General features: G+C 44.0%; 1 protein-coding gene and 1 non-coding gene across 2 annotated transcripts; both read left to right on the forward strand.

The window, feature by feature from the left end:
* Positions 1-6,654: 6,654 nt before the first annotated feature.
* Positions 6,655-6,727, forward strand: trnar-ccg (transfer RNA arginine (anticodon CCG)). The gene has a single exon. It is a non-coding gene; the product is annotated as a tRNA-Arg (tRNA).
* A 3,981-nt stretch (positions 6,728-10,708) lies between these two features.
* Positions 10,709-15,956, forward strand: LOC108929609 (inositol monophosphatase 3-like). The gene is made up of 5 exons (XM_029254584.1): positions 10,709-11,543; positions 12,550-12,709; positions 13,674-13,769; positions 14,068-14,229; positions 14,402-15,956. Exons 1-5 carry the CDS (start codon positions 11,205-11,207, stop codon positions 14,671-14,673), a joined length of 1,029 nt encoding a protein of 342 aa, XP_029110417.1. The 5' UTR covers positions 10,709-11,204; the 3' UTR covers positions 14,674-15,956.
* Positions 15,957-17,356: the final 1,400 nt, after the last annotated feature.

Below are 17,356 nucleotides of genomic sequence, written 5' to 3' on the forward strand. Positions count from 1 at the left end.
GTTTGTAAAACAAGGATAATTGCAGATGCAGCTTGTGACTGTGTTCACGAGCAGCATAGTTTAAATGAAAACCCCAAGCATATTTTTGTTGCCGTCGTCGTCATGGCAACAGTCGGTGCAGCCGAAGGTGAGGCTCAGGCAACATAATCGAGGGAATAGGATCAGGATCCAGGATCTCAAATGACACCCCCACCACCCCAGGTCTCCTGCTGTGAGAAGGGCATTCTGGGTAGTCATCCCTCTCTACACCGTGTCTGAGAGCATCCAGGCCACATGGAACACGGCCCGATCTGTTCAGTGATCAGATCTGGATTCCTGTGACATTATCTACTGCTTAGAAATATGTATATCAACACCTTTTCAATGCTCATCATTTTGCAGTAATCAGTTTATGATGGGAACGGGCATAAAGAATTGGTATTCCGAAAGCATGGCTATATATCTGCTTGCTTATTCATAATGACATGAAAAGCGATCAAAATTTAAACTGTACATCTTGTGATGGGAAAAAAAACCCACAAAATATGGGAGGTAAACACATAATCATCTAATATTTTCACAGTTTTCTCCATAGCTGTTAAGACAGTAAAAGAGGGCATGAAAAGCAAGCCTTTAAAAGCAATATTTAAAGTGTGTGTGGAAAAAGAGATACGACAAAATTTTCAGCGATCGCACTCTGAGTCATTTTACAAGTTTGTCGTTTTACAGCCCTTCTGTAAACAAAATGAAGTGGACTAGGATGGGAAAAGGGAAGCAAAAGAAAGTAAGACAGGAATGAAATGCAGATGGTAGGATGGGAGAAAAGCAAGCGATGACTAAGAGCGCGGTCCCCGGTGCCTGGGCATATGGAGCTGGTTAGCAGTGACGCGGTGTTCCTGGAGGAGGCCAGAGGCATTCACAGCGCACAGACACCACACACCTCTCCGCTGTGACGTTCATATCCATTCAGAATTATTCGGAGTTTCGCAGACTACAGTTCAGCTTAACCCCTGGTCAGTTCTTACAGGTAGTAATTCCACATCACAATTATTATTTCTCAATTCAAGTTGATGCATTTGTCCAAGGAAACAGGTTTGTGCACTAAGGTATTTCCCATGATTTACCCATCTACACAGTAGGGTATTTTTTTAATTGTATCAATTCGCAGTGCGTACCTTCATTAAGGATACGGTTGCAGGATCGGGACTCAAACCCGGGTCCTTTGATTGAAAGGAAAGAGCTTTAACCGCTATGTCATGAGTGACCCAACTGAAGGGTAATACATTTAGTCTTGTTCTCCTTCTCTCTCTTCAGCTGCCCCCGATTCTAATATTTATTGCAAAAGACACCATATTAAAATAGCTTGAAAACTGCATGGGTCCGTTTCCAGCCGAAAACATCTCATAGTGTCTTACGCTGGAGTTCATGGCATGTTTACGGTGGGCTGCGGTAAAAGAAGCGACTGCATGCCGAAGTTCGAAAAGTGACTGCGTCACTGCAATTGTAACTAAGAAAAGTGAAGAATGAAAAATTAAGGGGAAAATTTAAACACGCCATGCGGTTCCACAGAGCAGAGTGAAGGTCTGAAAGCCAGTATGTGCTTTCCAAAGAGCAAGAGTGGGTGACACTCAAGAAGCATGTTTTGTAACTTGTTTTAAAAAATACTCCTCTATAATAATTATACTGTAAGGCATGAAATGGTTTGAAGCATGCCTTGGTAACAATATGTATTTTTCTTGTCTATTCAGCATCTCACACTCATCATGACAGAGAATTAATTTGTATTATTTTATTTTCAAAGGTGGGTCATGGTGATGTAGCCCAGTAGCTCACACACACACACACACACACACACACACACACTGTCCGAGTGCCGGGTCGCGGCAAGCTGGAACCTCACCCGGCAACACAGGGCACAAGGCTAGAGGGGGAGGGGACACACCCAGGATGAGACGCCAGTCCATCACAAGGTACCCCAAGCAGGACTCCAACCACAGACCCACTAGAGAGCAGAACCCAGCCAAACCCACTGCGCCACCATACCCCCTTGGCCCAATAGCTGCATTGGACAATACACAACATTTTTCTCAAAGGGCCAATTCCTGCTTCTTTTTTTCCAGCAGTGTGTCAGAACCCAGAGGGTCTGAAAGTAGAATCTGGGATCTGGAATGCGGAGTGTGGATAAAGTACACACCATGCTGAGCTGGACAAGTGATGTTACTATGAACACACACGGAGGGGCTGCTGGCTGGGAGCATCAATATTGCACTCGGACGATTGTCTGATAAACACTTGATGTGTCTCCACAGCACTTCAGCCATCCACCCAGTTTCAGTGACCACTTGTGTTAAGCAGGGTCGCGGTGGACCGGAGCCTATCCTGAAAACACTGGATGCAGGGATGAGGGGGCTACACCCTGGAGGGGATGCCAGTCCATCACAGACATCACTTCAGCTACAGTACAATCATTTTGACAGCACAGTATGAGGAGAACAGTATTCAAGTTTCTGCTATTCATCATATGACTGTTATTCTTTATTCTGGTCAGCACTTATGTATTGTACTTTCTGACATATTAAGTTGGTTTGGATGATGGTATGAAATTTAAGAAAATGACAGAAATGATAATATAACTTGTGTTCATGAATTAAATCTATCTGTCTATCCAAATCTGGGTTTGAGTCCTGCTTGGGTGCCTTGCAATGGACCGGCATCCCGTCCTGGATGTGTCCCCTCCCCCTCCAGCCTTGCACCCTGTGTTGCCGGGTTACGCTCTGGTTTGCCGCTACCTCGCTTGGGACAGGCAGTTTTAGATAGTGTGTGTGTATGTGTGTGTATGTATCCAAATCTAGTTCACATAATATTAATATTATATAATAAATTATTCTTTCTAAATTCAGGAGCAATATGTGCTGGGATTCAAACCACCAACCTTCTGCTTCCAAGCTACAATGCCCTTCTCAACAGCAGTTGCCGCACCTGAACCCGGCCACCTGCGGGGCACCTACAGGGAGGTGCGTCCTCACCTGCTGCACAGGAATGACGACAGCGCCGACTCCGGCGGGTGGATCAGCGGACGCGCCATCTGTGCAGTTGGCCGGCGAGCGTCTTTGTCTGAGCGGGGGGCCTAAGGCAGGGGAGCAGGCCTGGGGCGCGATCGTCCTCCAGGGTTCTGCAACCGTCACACTGCTGTTGGGATTAAAAACAAGGGGGGAGCGGAGGAGGGGGCATCAAGAGAGGAGAAACACAAAACAAATCCACACCCTGAGGGCGAGCGAATCCCCTGGTGACACCAACCCAAGGTGGTAAAGCTTTTGCCGTCAGAGTGGGGTAGCAGGAACTGCATAAGGGAATAAACCAAGCCCTGAGAAAAAAGAAACTTTTAAAGCAGGAAAAACGTAGAAGAAACTTATATTTCTTTGTTCATGTGTTTGTTAAAAATGTTTCATATCCCGATCTTATTAAACGTGACACTTACTGCATTTTGGTGTCCCATCCAGGGGGTGTTCTCTCCAACCCAACACCCTGTGTTTCTGGGATCGGCTCTGTACTGCCGCGACCCTGCCGTATGTTTAGTGTATCTAAGGGTAGCGGGTGAATGACTTACTGCTGTGTTTGACTTTTTCTGCCTAAATCCACAGTAATTGTCGCATTGGGATTCGATGACTCTCGTCTCACACGCTGCATTAATCTTTTAATGGAATGATCACAAAACGTATTCACACGTTCCCTCTTAGTCGCTGTATTGTCTACCCAAAAAGTGCAGCTGTGACCGGACTAGCAGGTAAAAAGTCGCTTTCCACCCACACTCATGCGATGAAGGGAATGCCCAACACTCCAGCCCTCTCCATTTCCTTTGCCTAATAATTTGTGTGTGAATGCTGTTAACAAACCTCAAATATATAAGAATTATTTTGGCTATAGTTAGTCTATGACTGACTTAATGTTGAATTGTGCATTTTGTTAAAAGTTGTTACATGACAAATATGTATGAATTTGTCAATCTCCCAAAAAACTACTTGCACAATGCAAGAAGTAATAATAGTAATAATAACAAAAATTATTATTATTATTATTATTATTGGGGGCGCAGTGGGTTGGACCGGGTCCTGCTCTCCGGTGGGTCTGGGGTTCAAGTCCTGCTCAAGGTGCCTTGAGATGGACTGGCGTCCCGTCCTGGGTGTGTCCCCTCCCCCTCCGGCCTTGCGCCCTGTGTTGCCGGGTTAGGCTCCGGTTCCCCGCGACCCTATATGGGACAAGCGGTTCAGAAAATGTGTGTGTGTATTATTATTATTTTTAGTAGTACACACACACACACATTTTCAGAACCGTTTGTCCCATACTGGGTCGCGGGGAACCGGAGCCTACCTGGTAACACAGGGCGTAAGGCCAGAGGGGGAGGGGACACACCCAGGACGGGATGCCAGTCCGCTGCAAGGCACCCCAAGCGGGACTCGAACCCCAGACCCACCAGAAAGCAGGACCCGGTCCAACCCACTGCACCACCACACCCCCCTATTTTCAGTATTATTATTATTATTATTATTGTTATTATTATTATTATTGTTATTATTGTATAAATAGTTTTCAACTTATTTCCTTTGAAAGCTCCAAACTGAATGTGTTCCTTACGAACCCTACAGTTACTGGAAAATATGCATACTTTACAGAATATATTTTTAGTATTTTGTGCCAAAAGATAACTGCAATATGTGCATAAGGGGCAGATTGCAATATATCATTAAAAATGAGGTTTGGCATTCAATGACAGAAGAATGTTTGACAGTGTATTTGGCTGACTGTTTTGGAAAATGCTGAAACATGATGCCATCATGCAGGAATGCAAATTAAAAGACTGTCAGAAAGAAGTTCTGTATTTTTCCGCTGCATGAAAAAACAAACCCCACTGGGTGCTGGGAATGAGGGGCTACGTGTTTCCCCAACTAGCGCACGCAGTAATCCTGTACGGCTTACGTTATTTCCAGTTATACAGACATGTGCAGTTGGACAACCATTCTATCTATCTATCTATATATACTATATACATATTTTTTTCCATTTTCTTTTTTCCTTCAAACCAAGAGCGGCACAGCTCCTTCTGTATAACCTAATCATGGAGACAGTTATATGATGGTGAAAATAAAATTTCATGCTTTTTCATCATCTACGTCAGCTGATTTTCAGAAAGAAACACTGAAATGTTTAGCAGCTTGTGTCAGATGACTTTTTGAAAGAACAACCAAAATAAAACTGTCTCCTTTCCGTGTTCTGCGTCAGATGACGTTTGGGTCGACCCCTTTTTCATTGGGACACAAACCCTTTGTTACTTCTACATGGATGACATTAAACAGTCATATGAGTGTTATTGTGTTATTATATAAGAATTCCTCTGATATGTCTATTTCTTAGCCTCCCCCTTCTCCCCCCCACGCGGTAATTGAGGGCCAAAGAGACTTATCAGAAGGGGAAGGGGATCTGCTATTGTACCTTTCGGGGAAGGATGATCTCGAACCAGGAAATCATCTACCCTCACAGAATTACTGCCAAGTGGCCTGCATGTTGCTCCTAATGAAAGCATAATGTCAAGAAGATAGGAGACGGTACGAGACATAACCTCGAGGCGCAGACTCACATAGTTGCGGTCACTTATCCTAAGTGGAAGAATTAAATGCCATTTGTGGGAACTTGACCAACCCCCCTCCCCCCCACAACTCCTTAAAACCTATATGTTTTTATTACTTCCTTATGGAATACATTAGTGAACCTTAACCGGTCTACGATTTAAACGCCATACAATGTGGTCAATTTTTTTCTAATGCTTTAAAGATCTCAGGAGGAAGCTGTTTTGAAACCCCCTTCTCCACGGCCTCCGACACACACACTGAGAGCACACAGGTCTCCATCCCCTCCGCGGCTGGGCCTGCCTTTCCTGGTCCTCGCCCCAGACACCGGGTCGGCGACCCGGTCCGGTCCGCAGCCAGGATGACGGCCGCCTGTCCCGCCGTAGCAGCCGAGTCTACGGGACCACCGGGAGCCGCTCCGCTATCAAAGGCGCAGGAAAGCACACTGAAGTTGATACCCTTCGCAAAGAGAAGGAACAAAGTAAGGAAAACATTTCCATCCTCAATGGGTGGCCTGTTCTCTTCTCCCTTCTCTCTCGTTCGGCCAGCGGAGAGTCTTCTGAAAGATTCAGCAGAAAGCGATACGTGTGCTTTCGGCATCATCTCTGATCTCTGAAAAATAAGCTCGAGATAATGTAACGAGCGCAAAGTCGCGGGGGGAGTCTCAAGCTGGAAGTCTGCGTCGCTTCGGACTTTTGGCAAAACCATCCGCTGCTGGCAACTTCATTAACTTATGAAGTTAAATATTTACTATTTCTTTATTATCTCTTTGAGTGGCGAACAATTACACTGTTTCACATAGCCGGATTTTAACAGAAGTAAATGATGTTAAGGTGACATATATGAAGTGGATATGTATACCTTGAGTCTGCTGGTAGGGTGGTGGTAGAGCTGCTGTTTTTAGCCCTGAAGGTTGTATGTTTGAATCTCACCTCAACATGTAATACCCTTGAACAAGGTACTTATCCTAAATTGCCCCAGTGAAATTATTCAGCTGTACAAATGGGTAAATAACTGTAGTTAGACTGACAAAGTAAGATACCTTTGTGTAATTAACCCAGTGGCCTAATGGATAAGGCATCAGCCTCCGGAGCTGGGGATTGTGGGTTCGAGTCCCACCTGGGTTGCCTTGGAATAACCCAACTTCAGTATTGAGTGGAACAAGTGGTAGTGGTTAAAGCCATTGCTTTTGGATCTGAAGGTTACAGGCTTGATCCCCACCTCTGGCTGTAGTGCCCTCGAGCAAGGTATTTACCCTAAATTGCTCCAACAAGAAAAAAAAAAAACCTAGCTGTATAAAGGGGTAAATAATGGTAAGCTTATAATATTTACAACTGTAACTTTGTAAGTTACTTTGGAGAAAATCATCCACACACCATCTGAAACCGCTTGTTCTGAGCAGGGTCACAGCAAACTGGAGCCTAATCCAACAATGCAGGGTGTAAGACTGGTTGGGGGGACAAACCCAGGATGGGACACCAGTCCACCGCAAGGCACCCCAAGAGGGACTCGAACCCCACACCCACCAGAGAGCAGGACCTGGTCCAACCCATTGGGCCACTGCACCACCGCACCCCCCTATACTGGACAAGCAGTTATTGAGAATGAACGACAAAAAAGTAACAGGGGAACCCCTCCCAGGTCTTGAACCAACAACCTTCAGGCTACAACCCACTGCTCTGGTCATGTCCAACTCACACAATGCAGTCAGACAGCGTTAATTAAATCTTTGGCAAATCGTCTCTCACGTATCTGGAAGCCCTTGAGGTGGTCGTCCTCTAGCTGCCCGCTAACGACGGCCCACCCCGCTCTCCGGGCCCCCGGCCCAACGCCGCACCGAGATATCCGCAGGCCGGCCGCATTATCTCCGTGCCAGGAATTGCGTCACGGAAGCTCGGTGCGGCGCGTTATCCGCTCTTCACACACACACTCAGAAGGAATGTGGGAGACGGGGTTGGGCTGGAGGGTTAGCGTGGCGAACGGGCCACAGATCAGCGCGTCGCTCGCAGGACTTTAAACACCCCCGTTGTCACAGCACTGAACACTCAGGTAGTACCGCACTGCTGAGTGGTAATTCAGAGTGACCCATCAGCTGGTGGCACAGCGCTGAACTGACCGCTTTTCTCGTTCTCGTCCTCTAACGCGTCGGATGTGCTTCTCGTCTCAAGATGGTGTTGATTATAACGAGACATGCAAACGCCTGCCAGCTCTTCTAGAGCAACGATGAGAAACTGGGAGAGGTTGTTAATGTGGAAGTTGGGAGGCATCTTCCAAATTATTCTGCTGCCGATGAAATTTGACGAACCCTTTCCGGTACATTGAGTGAGGGACAAGTACTGCTTTTACCTTTGGCCTTCAACCTGGCGGAGAGCGGCGAGGTGAGTCGACAGCTCAGACAGGGCAGGGATGTTGACCGTTAAAATAGTGGAAAGAAATCCTCGCAAAGAGAGCTTTGACACTCAAATAAGCATTGTTCCACAAACATGAACTTCTCAGGGTATATATGGGTGGCACAGTGGCACAGTGAGTAGGGCTGCTGTCTCCCAACACTACACTCCCTACTCAGTCTATGTGGAGTCTGCATGTTCTCCCTGTGTCTGTGTGGGTTTCCCCTGGGTGCTCTGGTTTCCTCCCACACTCCAAAGACATCCTGTTCAGGTTCCCCCATAGTATGTGAGTGACAGAGAGTGTGTGTTCCATTGGTTTATGGATAAGTGATCCAGTGTAAGTAATGTATCTAGCAGTGTAAGTCACCATGGTAAATAAGGTGTGTGGGCTGATAACACTACATAGAGTTCATTGGTAGTTGCTTTGGAGAAAAGTGTCTGCTAAGTAAATGTAAATATCACTTTCTGCACTCCTCTATAGACATCCATCTCTGAACCTGAGTGGGGTTGCAGTGAGAGGGAGCTTACCAGGCAACACAGGGGACAAGTTGTCAAAATAACCCAACTTACTGGTATATGTCAGTGCAAACACTGGTGAGAAATGCTGTTAATGTAATCATTAAGCAGAAAATGGGATTTGAACCAACAGCCTTTAGGCTACAAGGACACATCCTTAACCACTACACTCCATGTATATACATGCAGCTATGTGTTACACAGATAGGACAGTTCCAGATATGAAATGTAAATGTAACACACCCCTAGAGACTCAAAAACATTCTCTTCTAAAGCATATCTTTATATGTGTTATTTTTTTTTAATTTATATATCCACCCAACCATCCATTTTCAGGAGCCGCTTGTCCTGGTTAGGGCTACAGAAGTCCAGCGTCTCTCCTGGAATTACTGGGTGCCAAACTGAATGGGCTACATCATTTTCAAATGTGCCTTCATTATTTTGTTTCCATTTGGTTAAGCTGCAACAATTTAATTTTAATAATTAATTCTTTAGTTCCCCCACCACAAGTTCGGAAAGTACACACCGCAGCTGAGCAACATGAAACTGATCCGTTATGAAAATCGTCATCATTAGAATTGCAATTCCACAAGTTCTGCCAACTTTTTTTTTTTTTTGCGAAACAATCCACATCAGCTGAATGAGTTAAATGAGTCTTTGAAAAGATAAACAGAAGGACCCCCCCCCCGTGAGACAGTCTAACATTTGTTCCATTTCGCCAGCGAGCTTGTGGAATTTCAGCCTTGTCAAAATAAACTCCAAAGTCACGGAGGTCTTCTAACCATAACCGTTTCGAAGGTTCCGTCCGTTTTCCCGTTTCCACCAGATAAACGAGTCCTCGGTGCTTGGTCTCTCTGGACAGGACTTACCATGGGGAACCACGGTAATCACATTGCAGGAAGCAGCAGACCTTCAATACCTTTTAGTCGAGGACAAATGAGACATTTGACACTTAAAGAGCCAAGGATATCAAAAAGAAAGGCAGGTAGTCAGGGCTGCTGCCTCTGGACTGAAAGGTTGCAGGTTTGATTTTCACCTCTGGTTGTAGCACCCTTCAGAAAGGTACTTAGCCTAAATTGCTCCTCTAAAATTACCCAGCTGTATAAATGGGTAAATAATTATAAGCAGCTTAATATGGTAAGTTGTTTTGGAAAAAAGTGCCACCTCGATAAATAAATGTACGGGATATGTGTGCTGAGCAAAAAACAGATGACATCTTTAGTGTATATACGCTACCAATCACTGCATGTACTCTAAGCGGCATTAACGTACTGGAATTTTAAGTCGTATACATTTATTTAATTATCAGATGCTTTTCTCCAAAGTGACTTCCAATGAACATGATGTAGTGCTATCAGCCCACACACCTTATTCACTGCGGTGACTTACACTGCTAGATACACTTCTTACACTGGGTCACTCATCCATGCATCAGTGGAACACATACACACTCTCTCCATCACTCACACAGTATGGGTGAACCGGAACAGCATGTCTTTGGAGTGTGGGAGGAAACCAGAACACCCAGAGGAAACCCACGCAGACAACATGCAAACTCCACACAGGCTGAGCGGGGATCGAACCCACGTCCCCTCGCACCACCCAGGTGCAGTGGGACAGCCGCTCACTTTACACCACTGTTATTACAAAGCTGATACTCCATTTGCACCCTTAAGGAACTAAGAATGAAAAAGCAGAACAAGGAGGTAAAGGGTACCATTCCTTCCAATTACACTTGGCTCCTTAGCTGTGCACTGATGCTGTTAGCAGGGTAGTAAAAGTGAGGCCACGTGTTTGTACTGTTCATTCTGACAGTTTAGGAGAAAAATCAAGTGTATAATTTGAATCTCCTGACATCTAGTGGTTCAAAAAGAACTGAAACGTATACAGGAGTATCTAACCGTGGTAACTTAAGCACGTCCCAATCCTTAATGTTCATGAAGACAGTTTATAAAGCTGTATTTATAACGCAAGGACAGAAGGATGTGTTGCTTTTATAACCGCAAGGCTTGAATTACTGTATTATTCAAGAGACTAAAAGAGACTAAAAGCCTTTATTGAATTATTCCACCTTTTCTTCTGTTTTCCTACAATTTAGAACAGTAAGGTGACTCAGTCGAGCTCTTCGTGCACGTTAAACTATATTCCAGTATATTTCATCTGTTTCGCTCGTATCAAATTTGATAAAACACGGAAAGCGACGCGCGAACCAGCGCGAACACCACGCGGCATCACAGCGCACCTCCCGCACGCGGACACGACACGACACGACACGACACGCCGCCGCGCTCACGTTGCATCTTAAACCGGAAGCGGCAAGCGATTGTATGGCCCGTCACGTGATAGTCCGATTCCGGTTTTCACCTGGGAAAAGAGAATACAAACTTAGCTTGGTAGGGGTTTCGAGCTGTGCGGAGTTAGTAGATTTAGCTTACATTTGGTGAAACAATAATCAAAATATATCTTGTATACACACAAATAAATTGATAACCGTACGTTATGCATACGTGCGTGAGGGAATTCTCGTCTTACGTCGTGAGGAGTACTAGACTCTAGCCCAGACCAGACGGTTGCACCGTTGCTAAGCTAACTTTAGCTATCTGGCGGCCATGCTAATGTAACATGTGTGACTGCTTATAGTTCCGTTAAGCCTGCCTGGCCTCGTTTAAAACCCGCAGTCCGGCCGTGGCGTGCGAGCGCGATGGCTCCTATGGGCATCCGGCTGTCCCCGCTCGGCGTCGCCGTCTTCTGCCTGCTCGGCCTCGGCGTGCTCTACCACCTGTACGCCGGCGTTCTCTCCAACAAGGTGGCGGCCTTCCGCCGGGGCCGAAGCGTGGACCTGCGGGAGCTGCTGGCGCTGTGCGTGGAGGCGGCCGTGCAGGGCGGCCGGGAGGCGAAGCGCGCCCACGATGGGGGCGTCCTGAGCAGCAAGGCCAAGGGGAAGACGAGGGAGGGGGCCGAGGAGATGCTCACCCTCGGGGACCTCAACTCGCACAGGAGGATGTACTACCTGATCAAGAACCGCTTCCCGCACGTGCAGGTGGGACATAGCGGGGGGTCCCCGGGCCTTTCACTCAGCGTCGGTGGGGGGGGTCGTGCAGAGACTGTCCCTGCCTGTACATACTCTTCAATGTAGAGTATTGATTAAATCATGGTTATTGTGGTAATTCCTTACTTATTGCGATCGAACAGGCTACCTGATAAGTGAGCTATGCCTCAAGATCTGTATAATTATTGATTTAGTTTTTTTAAATATTTATGTATGTCAAGAACGTGAAGCACCATGTAGTGTCCTGGTTAGGTGTCCCCTAGCCAGTCTGAAGGTTGCCAGTTCAAATTGCTGCCCTGCTTAATACCCTTCATCAAGGTCCTTACTCTGAGTTGATACAGTAAGAATATGAGTGGGTGAGTAACTGAGAAGTTGCTTCTGTAATGTTTGGTTTGTCTCATTTTTGTTTGCTCTGAGCTGGAGGGAGAAATACAGCTGACAAATATTAAATAAAGGGCTATGGAGTTTTGAGCTCTGCACCACAACCATTACACTCCTCCCTAGAGATAAGGGACAGCTAGTACCGTAGACGTAGTGGTTACAGGTGCTTCCTGTCGACCCAGAACTTGCAGGTTCAGATATGACCTCCAGCTGTGGTACCCTTGAGCAAGGTACTTAACCCTAAATTGCACCAGTAAAAATTGCCCAGCTGTATAAATGATTAACATAAGTTGCTTGAGAAAAGCATTAGCTAAAGTAAAGGTAACACAAAGGGGGATCAGATGCTACGTGAGGGGTTGCTTTAATTGAGGTATTACTTGAAGGAGCAACCTAGTGGTTAGAGCCACCAGTTTGCACTTCAAGTTCTCAGGTTTCTTCTTAGAGAAAAGCATCACCTAAGTATATCTTGTGTAAGTTGTTGAATTCAGTTGTCTGTTGAAGTTCAGTAGTTGAAGTTACTGAGGAAAAATCAGTCTGACGTCCACTGTGTGGCTCCCTGACATCAGGAGGTCACCAGGTTGTGTCCTTATTGCATGGGAATGTGCCCTGTGTTCAGGTGATCTCCGAGGAGAGGGATTACAGCACCAAGGCCAGCGATGCAGAATGGAACTCTGTGATTCCTGATGAGATACTACAGAAGGTCCAAAGCCAGGTGGTGCCTGCAGAGGCTGTCACCGTGTGGATCGACCCCCTGGATGCCACACAGGAGTACACGGGTAGCCTGATCTTCCTCATCCTCCCCTTTTTGGACCCAGTGGAGCTGCATTGTTTTATGGCTAAGGCAGCAGGAGGCTTAACGGTTAAGGGTCTGACTGTGTGGCTACATTTTTAAAGAATCTGCAAAATTTCTCCAGTATTGCTTGTTATTGCTGCTTAGTAAACGTGGTTATGTTTATGCAGTTCTTTGAAAATACACTTTACTTACCCAGTGAAATATGTACATAAGCAGAATAGCTTGAGTTCCTTAAGGGTACATCTGCTGCACCCCTCTAGGGACTGAAACTGTTAAATATTGTTGTAAAAGCCTATGTCCTTAATGTCTGTGCTCGCCAGTATCCGTAAACTGTATAAATGGGTGAAATCTTCAGTTAGTAGTGTTATGTTGGTTTGGATAAAAGCTTTTGAAAGAAATGCATTTATTAATTTTGCTGAGGTTTTTCTCTAAAGCAATGTAATTTAATTTTGTAATTTAAATGAAAAGCACTTGTAGATGATGACTTTCTCTATGCATTTTAGGCAAGCTGTGTCAAATGTGGGGCCTTCTGGAATGTAGAGCTGAATTTCTGATGGTGTTTAGGATATGTTATAATGATGTAAATAGTAAGAGTAAGCAGTTTCACTTAGTGGCTCATTTTTGCTAATTTTGAAGGCTGTAGTACTGATGTCTGATCTTACTGGTGACTTTAGATGTTCCTCAAACAAACACGGTTTTTCTCAAAACTGTTTTCTCACATCGCCAATCCCTTATCTGGAGGTCAATAGTTTTCTCCGATGCACTGTAGTGATATTTTGCCTCCCTTATCTGCATTGATTTTTTGATATATTGATAACAGTTTAACACATGATGATTATAATTTGTTCCCTAACTGCCAATTGTTGTGATTATCGGAACCAGTCATGCGTTTGTTAGCCAGATAGTTGTATCTTTTCGTTTCTCATTATAAATCTCCCCTTTGACAGAAAATCTTCTTCAGTATGTCACGACAATGGCTTGTGTTGCTGTGAATGGCAAGCCTTTCATAGGAGTCATCCACAAACCTTTTACAGGGTACACAGGTGTGTTGTCCTCACTAATGCTTGTATTTTTACTTGTTGGAGTAAGTGTAGGACATTAAAAATGTTTTAGATGTATAGATTTACATATGAACCCAGTGCTCATGTTGTGTTACTTTAATGCATAAAGAATCAAATTTATCTCTTTGGAGAACAGCTTGAAAGTTCTCTGCACTGCCAAGATATTCGTCTTCAGATCACTATTCAGTGAATTTAGAAATATTAGTAAAAATTTACCGATAATGAATACAAAATACCTAAAGCAGAAAAGTCTCTAACCATGTATGGTCTTTCTCAACAGCTTGGGCTATGGTGGATTCAGGTTCCAATGTGTTGCCTCGCTCATCATACAACGCCAAGTCCCCAAGCGTTATTGTCTCGCGCTCTCATGCAGGGAAAGTCAAAGGCTACATTGATTCAGCATTTGGAAACAACACTGTCATCATTCAGGCTGGTGGAGCAGGTATAACCAGTTACTGTATGTGCCTGATTAAGGATGGGCCATGGAGAAGTGTTGCCAATACCTGCATTTGAAGCATTTTTCTTCATTGGTCAGCTGGTGAAACCATGAATGCAGTAGCACTTGTGTGTTTTGTTACTGTGCATGCTAATGCTTTGCTTTTCCCATGTTTCAGGCTATAAGGTTCTATCTTTGCTGAACCCCACAGACGAGAAATACGACAAGGCCGACATCTACATTCACATCACGTACATCAAGAAGTGGGACATCTGTGCTGGTAATGCCATCCTAAAGGCCCTGGGGGGCCACATGACAACCTTGAGGGGGGAGGAGATAGACTACACGGGCTCTGAGTCCAATGAGGGTGGCCTTCTAGCCACTGTGAAACTGAACCACAAGGAGCTGCTGGAGAAGCTTCCGAACCTGGACCAGATAAGAAGCAGATAAAGTTGCAAAAGGGTTTTTGGGTTGAATCACAAGGCCATCGTGCTTTACATTGAAAAGTCCAAAATACAACAGAAGTTACATGAGAGGTCTATAACATGATGAATCAAGTGTCCTCACATTTCATACAGCACTCAATGTTAGTGGGCCTTCCTCGGCATGGGACATTGGACAGTTTGGGCCTCTTGATGGTGAGAAGTCACTCCTCAGAGATGAGCTAAGCACAGACTTTGTTGACGATAACACACTGCCTGTGTTGTGATCTTTTATGATTTAGACTGCTGTAGCGTGAACTGAAACAGTTACTTTTTTAACACTTGCTCCAGAGGAAATGATGGTGGAAGCTGTGAAACTGGCATCCCTTTTCATCAGCAGTTTGACATTTCCAAGTACACTGAGGAATCATCTCAGAGCTGTTGGACACACAGCTAAGCACATGGGTATAGTTTGCACTGCTTGTAGCACACAAAGAAAATAGACATTTCTTGAAAGGAAGTTTTCAAACTGGCAATAAATGCTCTCCTTGCTAATGAATGGGCAAAATGGGCCCTGAGAAGCATCTCTGAAGGACTTGAAGTTTCAGCTGATGCTATGGTATAAATGGAATGATTTCTGTTGGAATTAATTTGCTCAGGTAGTATTATGGTCAAACTTACTGACTGACCTTTTGGACAGCATGCTAGTGAAGTATAAAATTTACCAAGGGATAAAGTTAAAGCATGGTTACTGAGCTACGCTTGCCTTGGGGAATCTGGGGGAAATAAGAGAATTCAAATTGTATTACAAGGGGACATAGATATCATTTCAGATTAAAAGTATAAATTACACTTCATTCAAAGTTAAATATTTATAAATAGATGGGAAGTTACAGTAGTATATGTAATCTTGTTTGACTCCAGTTTTTTGTAAAAAGAAAAAAGATATTTAATGTTATTGTATATGCATACATATAGTAATGTTTTATTTGCTATGGTGGAAAGTGAACATTTAATGTGTACCTAAATGAAGTTGAGGCTTGATACTGTAAGACACATTCAGAGACTTCCAATAATGCATGTTCACTGTGAAAAATTATGTACTTTATCTGCATTTCGGAAGAGATATTTTTGTATAGGTCTGCAGTGTGATTACTTTGCTCATATGGGTATCAGTCTTCTGTGCCTATTTTTGTGGTTTAAATTGCAGGCTGCATGAAAACCTGTCTATTTTTTGAAGGATTGTGTGTTACTGGAAGTACTTAGCCTTTGCAGTTATTTTCAAACTGCATGATTTTTTTTTTTTTTTTTTTTTTTTTCCTTTGGATGGGGTAGGGTGGTCTGTTGCCTATAATGGTGCAATCTGAGCAATGTTTTCTACAGTTGAAAGGATATTTCAGGAAATGTTTGAGTGTTTCAGACTAGGAAACTAAAGAAGATGGCAACAGTGATGAATCTGGAAAACCTTTCATGCTGCCTTTTGTGAAAACTGTATTGAATGTGGGTGTTGTGTATTGAGACAGATCGTATTTTAAAATAAAGATATATTCTAGTGGTACTTTGATTTGTTATATCGGAAATGTACGAAAGCTGCAGTGCACGTCAATCTGTTGGTATACTTCCCTATGTTACATGGATTCCATGATTAATATTTTTGCCCTTTATGCTTAGTATAATACAGGAATTCCGCACATAAGTTGTCAGGAGAACTTGTGCTTAGAAGCACGTGTAATTTGTACCCTAAAATTTATACAACAAGCCCTTACCTCACTGATGATAAATGCTTTACGAGAACATAAATTTCAAAATGCGAACCTTGATAAATGCCCACACACATGCATAGCGTGGCTTTTCCTGCATGTGTTGTAGCTGTGTATTCAGTCACAAGCAGCTCAGAAATCTTGTGCCTGTTTATCATACTGTTAAACCATCATCTAAAGTAATGGCTCTAAAGCTAAAGTTCTTAAAAGCTGAAAAGGCAAAGGAAAGCCTTACTGATCAGTTTGAAACTTGGAAATAAGTTCTCTTGATGGGATAATATTGTGGATTACTTTGTGCACTTTGATTTACTGTATTATAAATGATATTTTCTGAGTAATTCAGCAGAGTGGAACTACTAGTCTTGCGCTTATGACAAGAATTTGCCATAGAATGTTTCGAGAAATGTGAAAACTTGTAAATTTAAATCATTCAAAAAGCTTGAGTGTGCTAGCTACATTGACAAAGGTTTCATTAATCTGGATTTTGTTTGGAACAGTCAAATGGCATTATTTTTAGGTTTTATTTTTTTTTTCATCCGTTCCTCCCCACGTTGTGATAAATCTGCGATAAAATTAATACTTCTCTTCCACCACAGGATGGCAACCAAATCTCAGGCCTCCAGGCAGATTGCAAAGCAGAACTGGCAGAGTTGTGCAGATCCACATGTTCCTAAAATGTTTCGATGACAGCAAGTATTCTGAGATATGTGAAGCTCTCCACATTACAAAAGATCCATGGATTACTTAGTACTTGTAGAGATTTGCGTTTCCACTTTCATCCTGTTCTTGAATCAGCATAGTGTTGAGTTCAGGGTGCCTGAAATGGATGTCTCGCTCTATTTTCTCTGACGCTTGTCTAACTAAAGTTTATACCATGGAATTGGCAGACGAGTATAATGGAGACCATGAACTGCCGGGCAAGTTTGAGTGTAGGGGGAATTTAAAACGACA

The sequence above is a fragment of the Scleropages formosus genome, chromosome 9 (genome assembly GCF_900964775.1).
Source record: "Scleropages formosus chromosome 9, fSclFor1.1, whole genome shotgun sequence".
Classification (NCBI taxonomy): Eukaryota; Metazoa; Chordata; class Actinopteri; order Osteoglossiformes; family Osteoglossidae; genus Scleropages; species Scleropages formosus.

Coding starts and splice junctions, on each gene's coding strand:
- LOC108929609 (XM_029254584.1), top strand. CDS start 11,205: ATGGCTCCTATGGGCATCCGGCTGTCCCCGCTCGGCGTCGCCGTCTTC. Junction 11,544..12,549: donor ACCGCTTCCCGCACGTGCAG/GTGGGACATAGC, acceptor CCCTGTGTTCAG/GTGATCTCCGAGGAGAGGGA. Junction 13,770..14,067: donor ACCTTTTACAGGGTACACAG/GTGTGTTGTCCT, acceptor CTTTCTCAACAG/CTTGGGCTATGGTGGATTCA.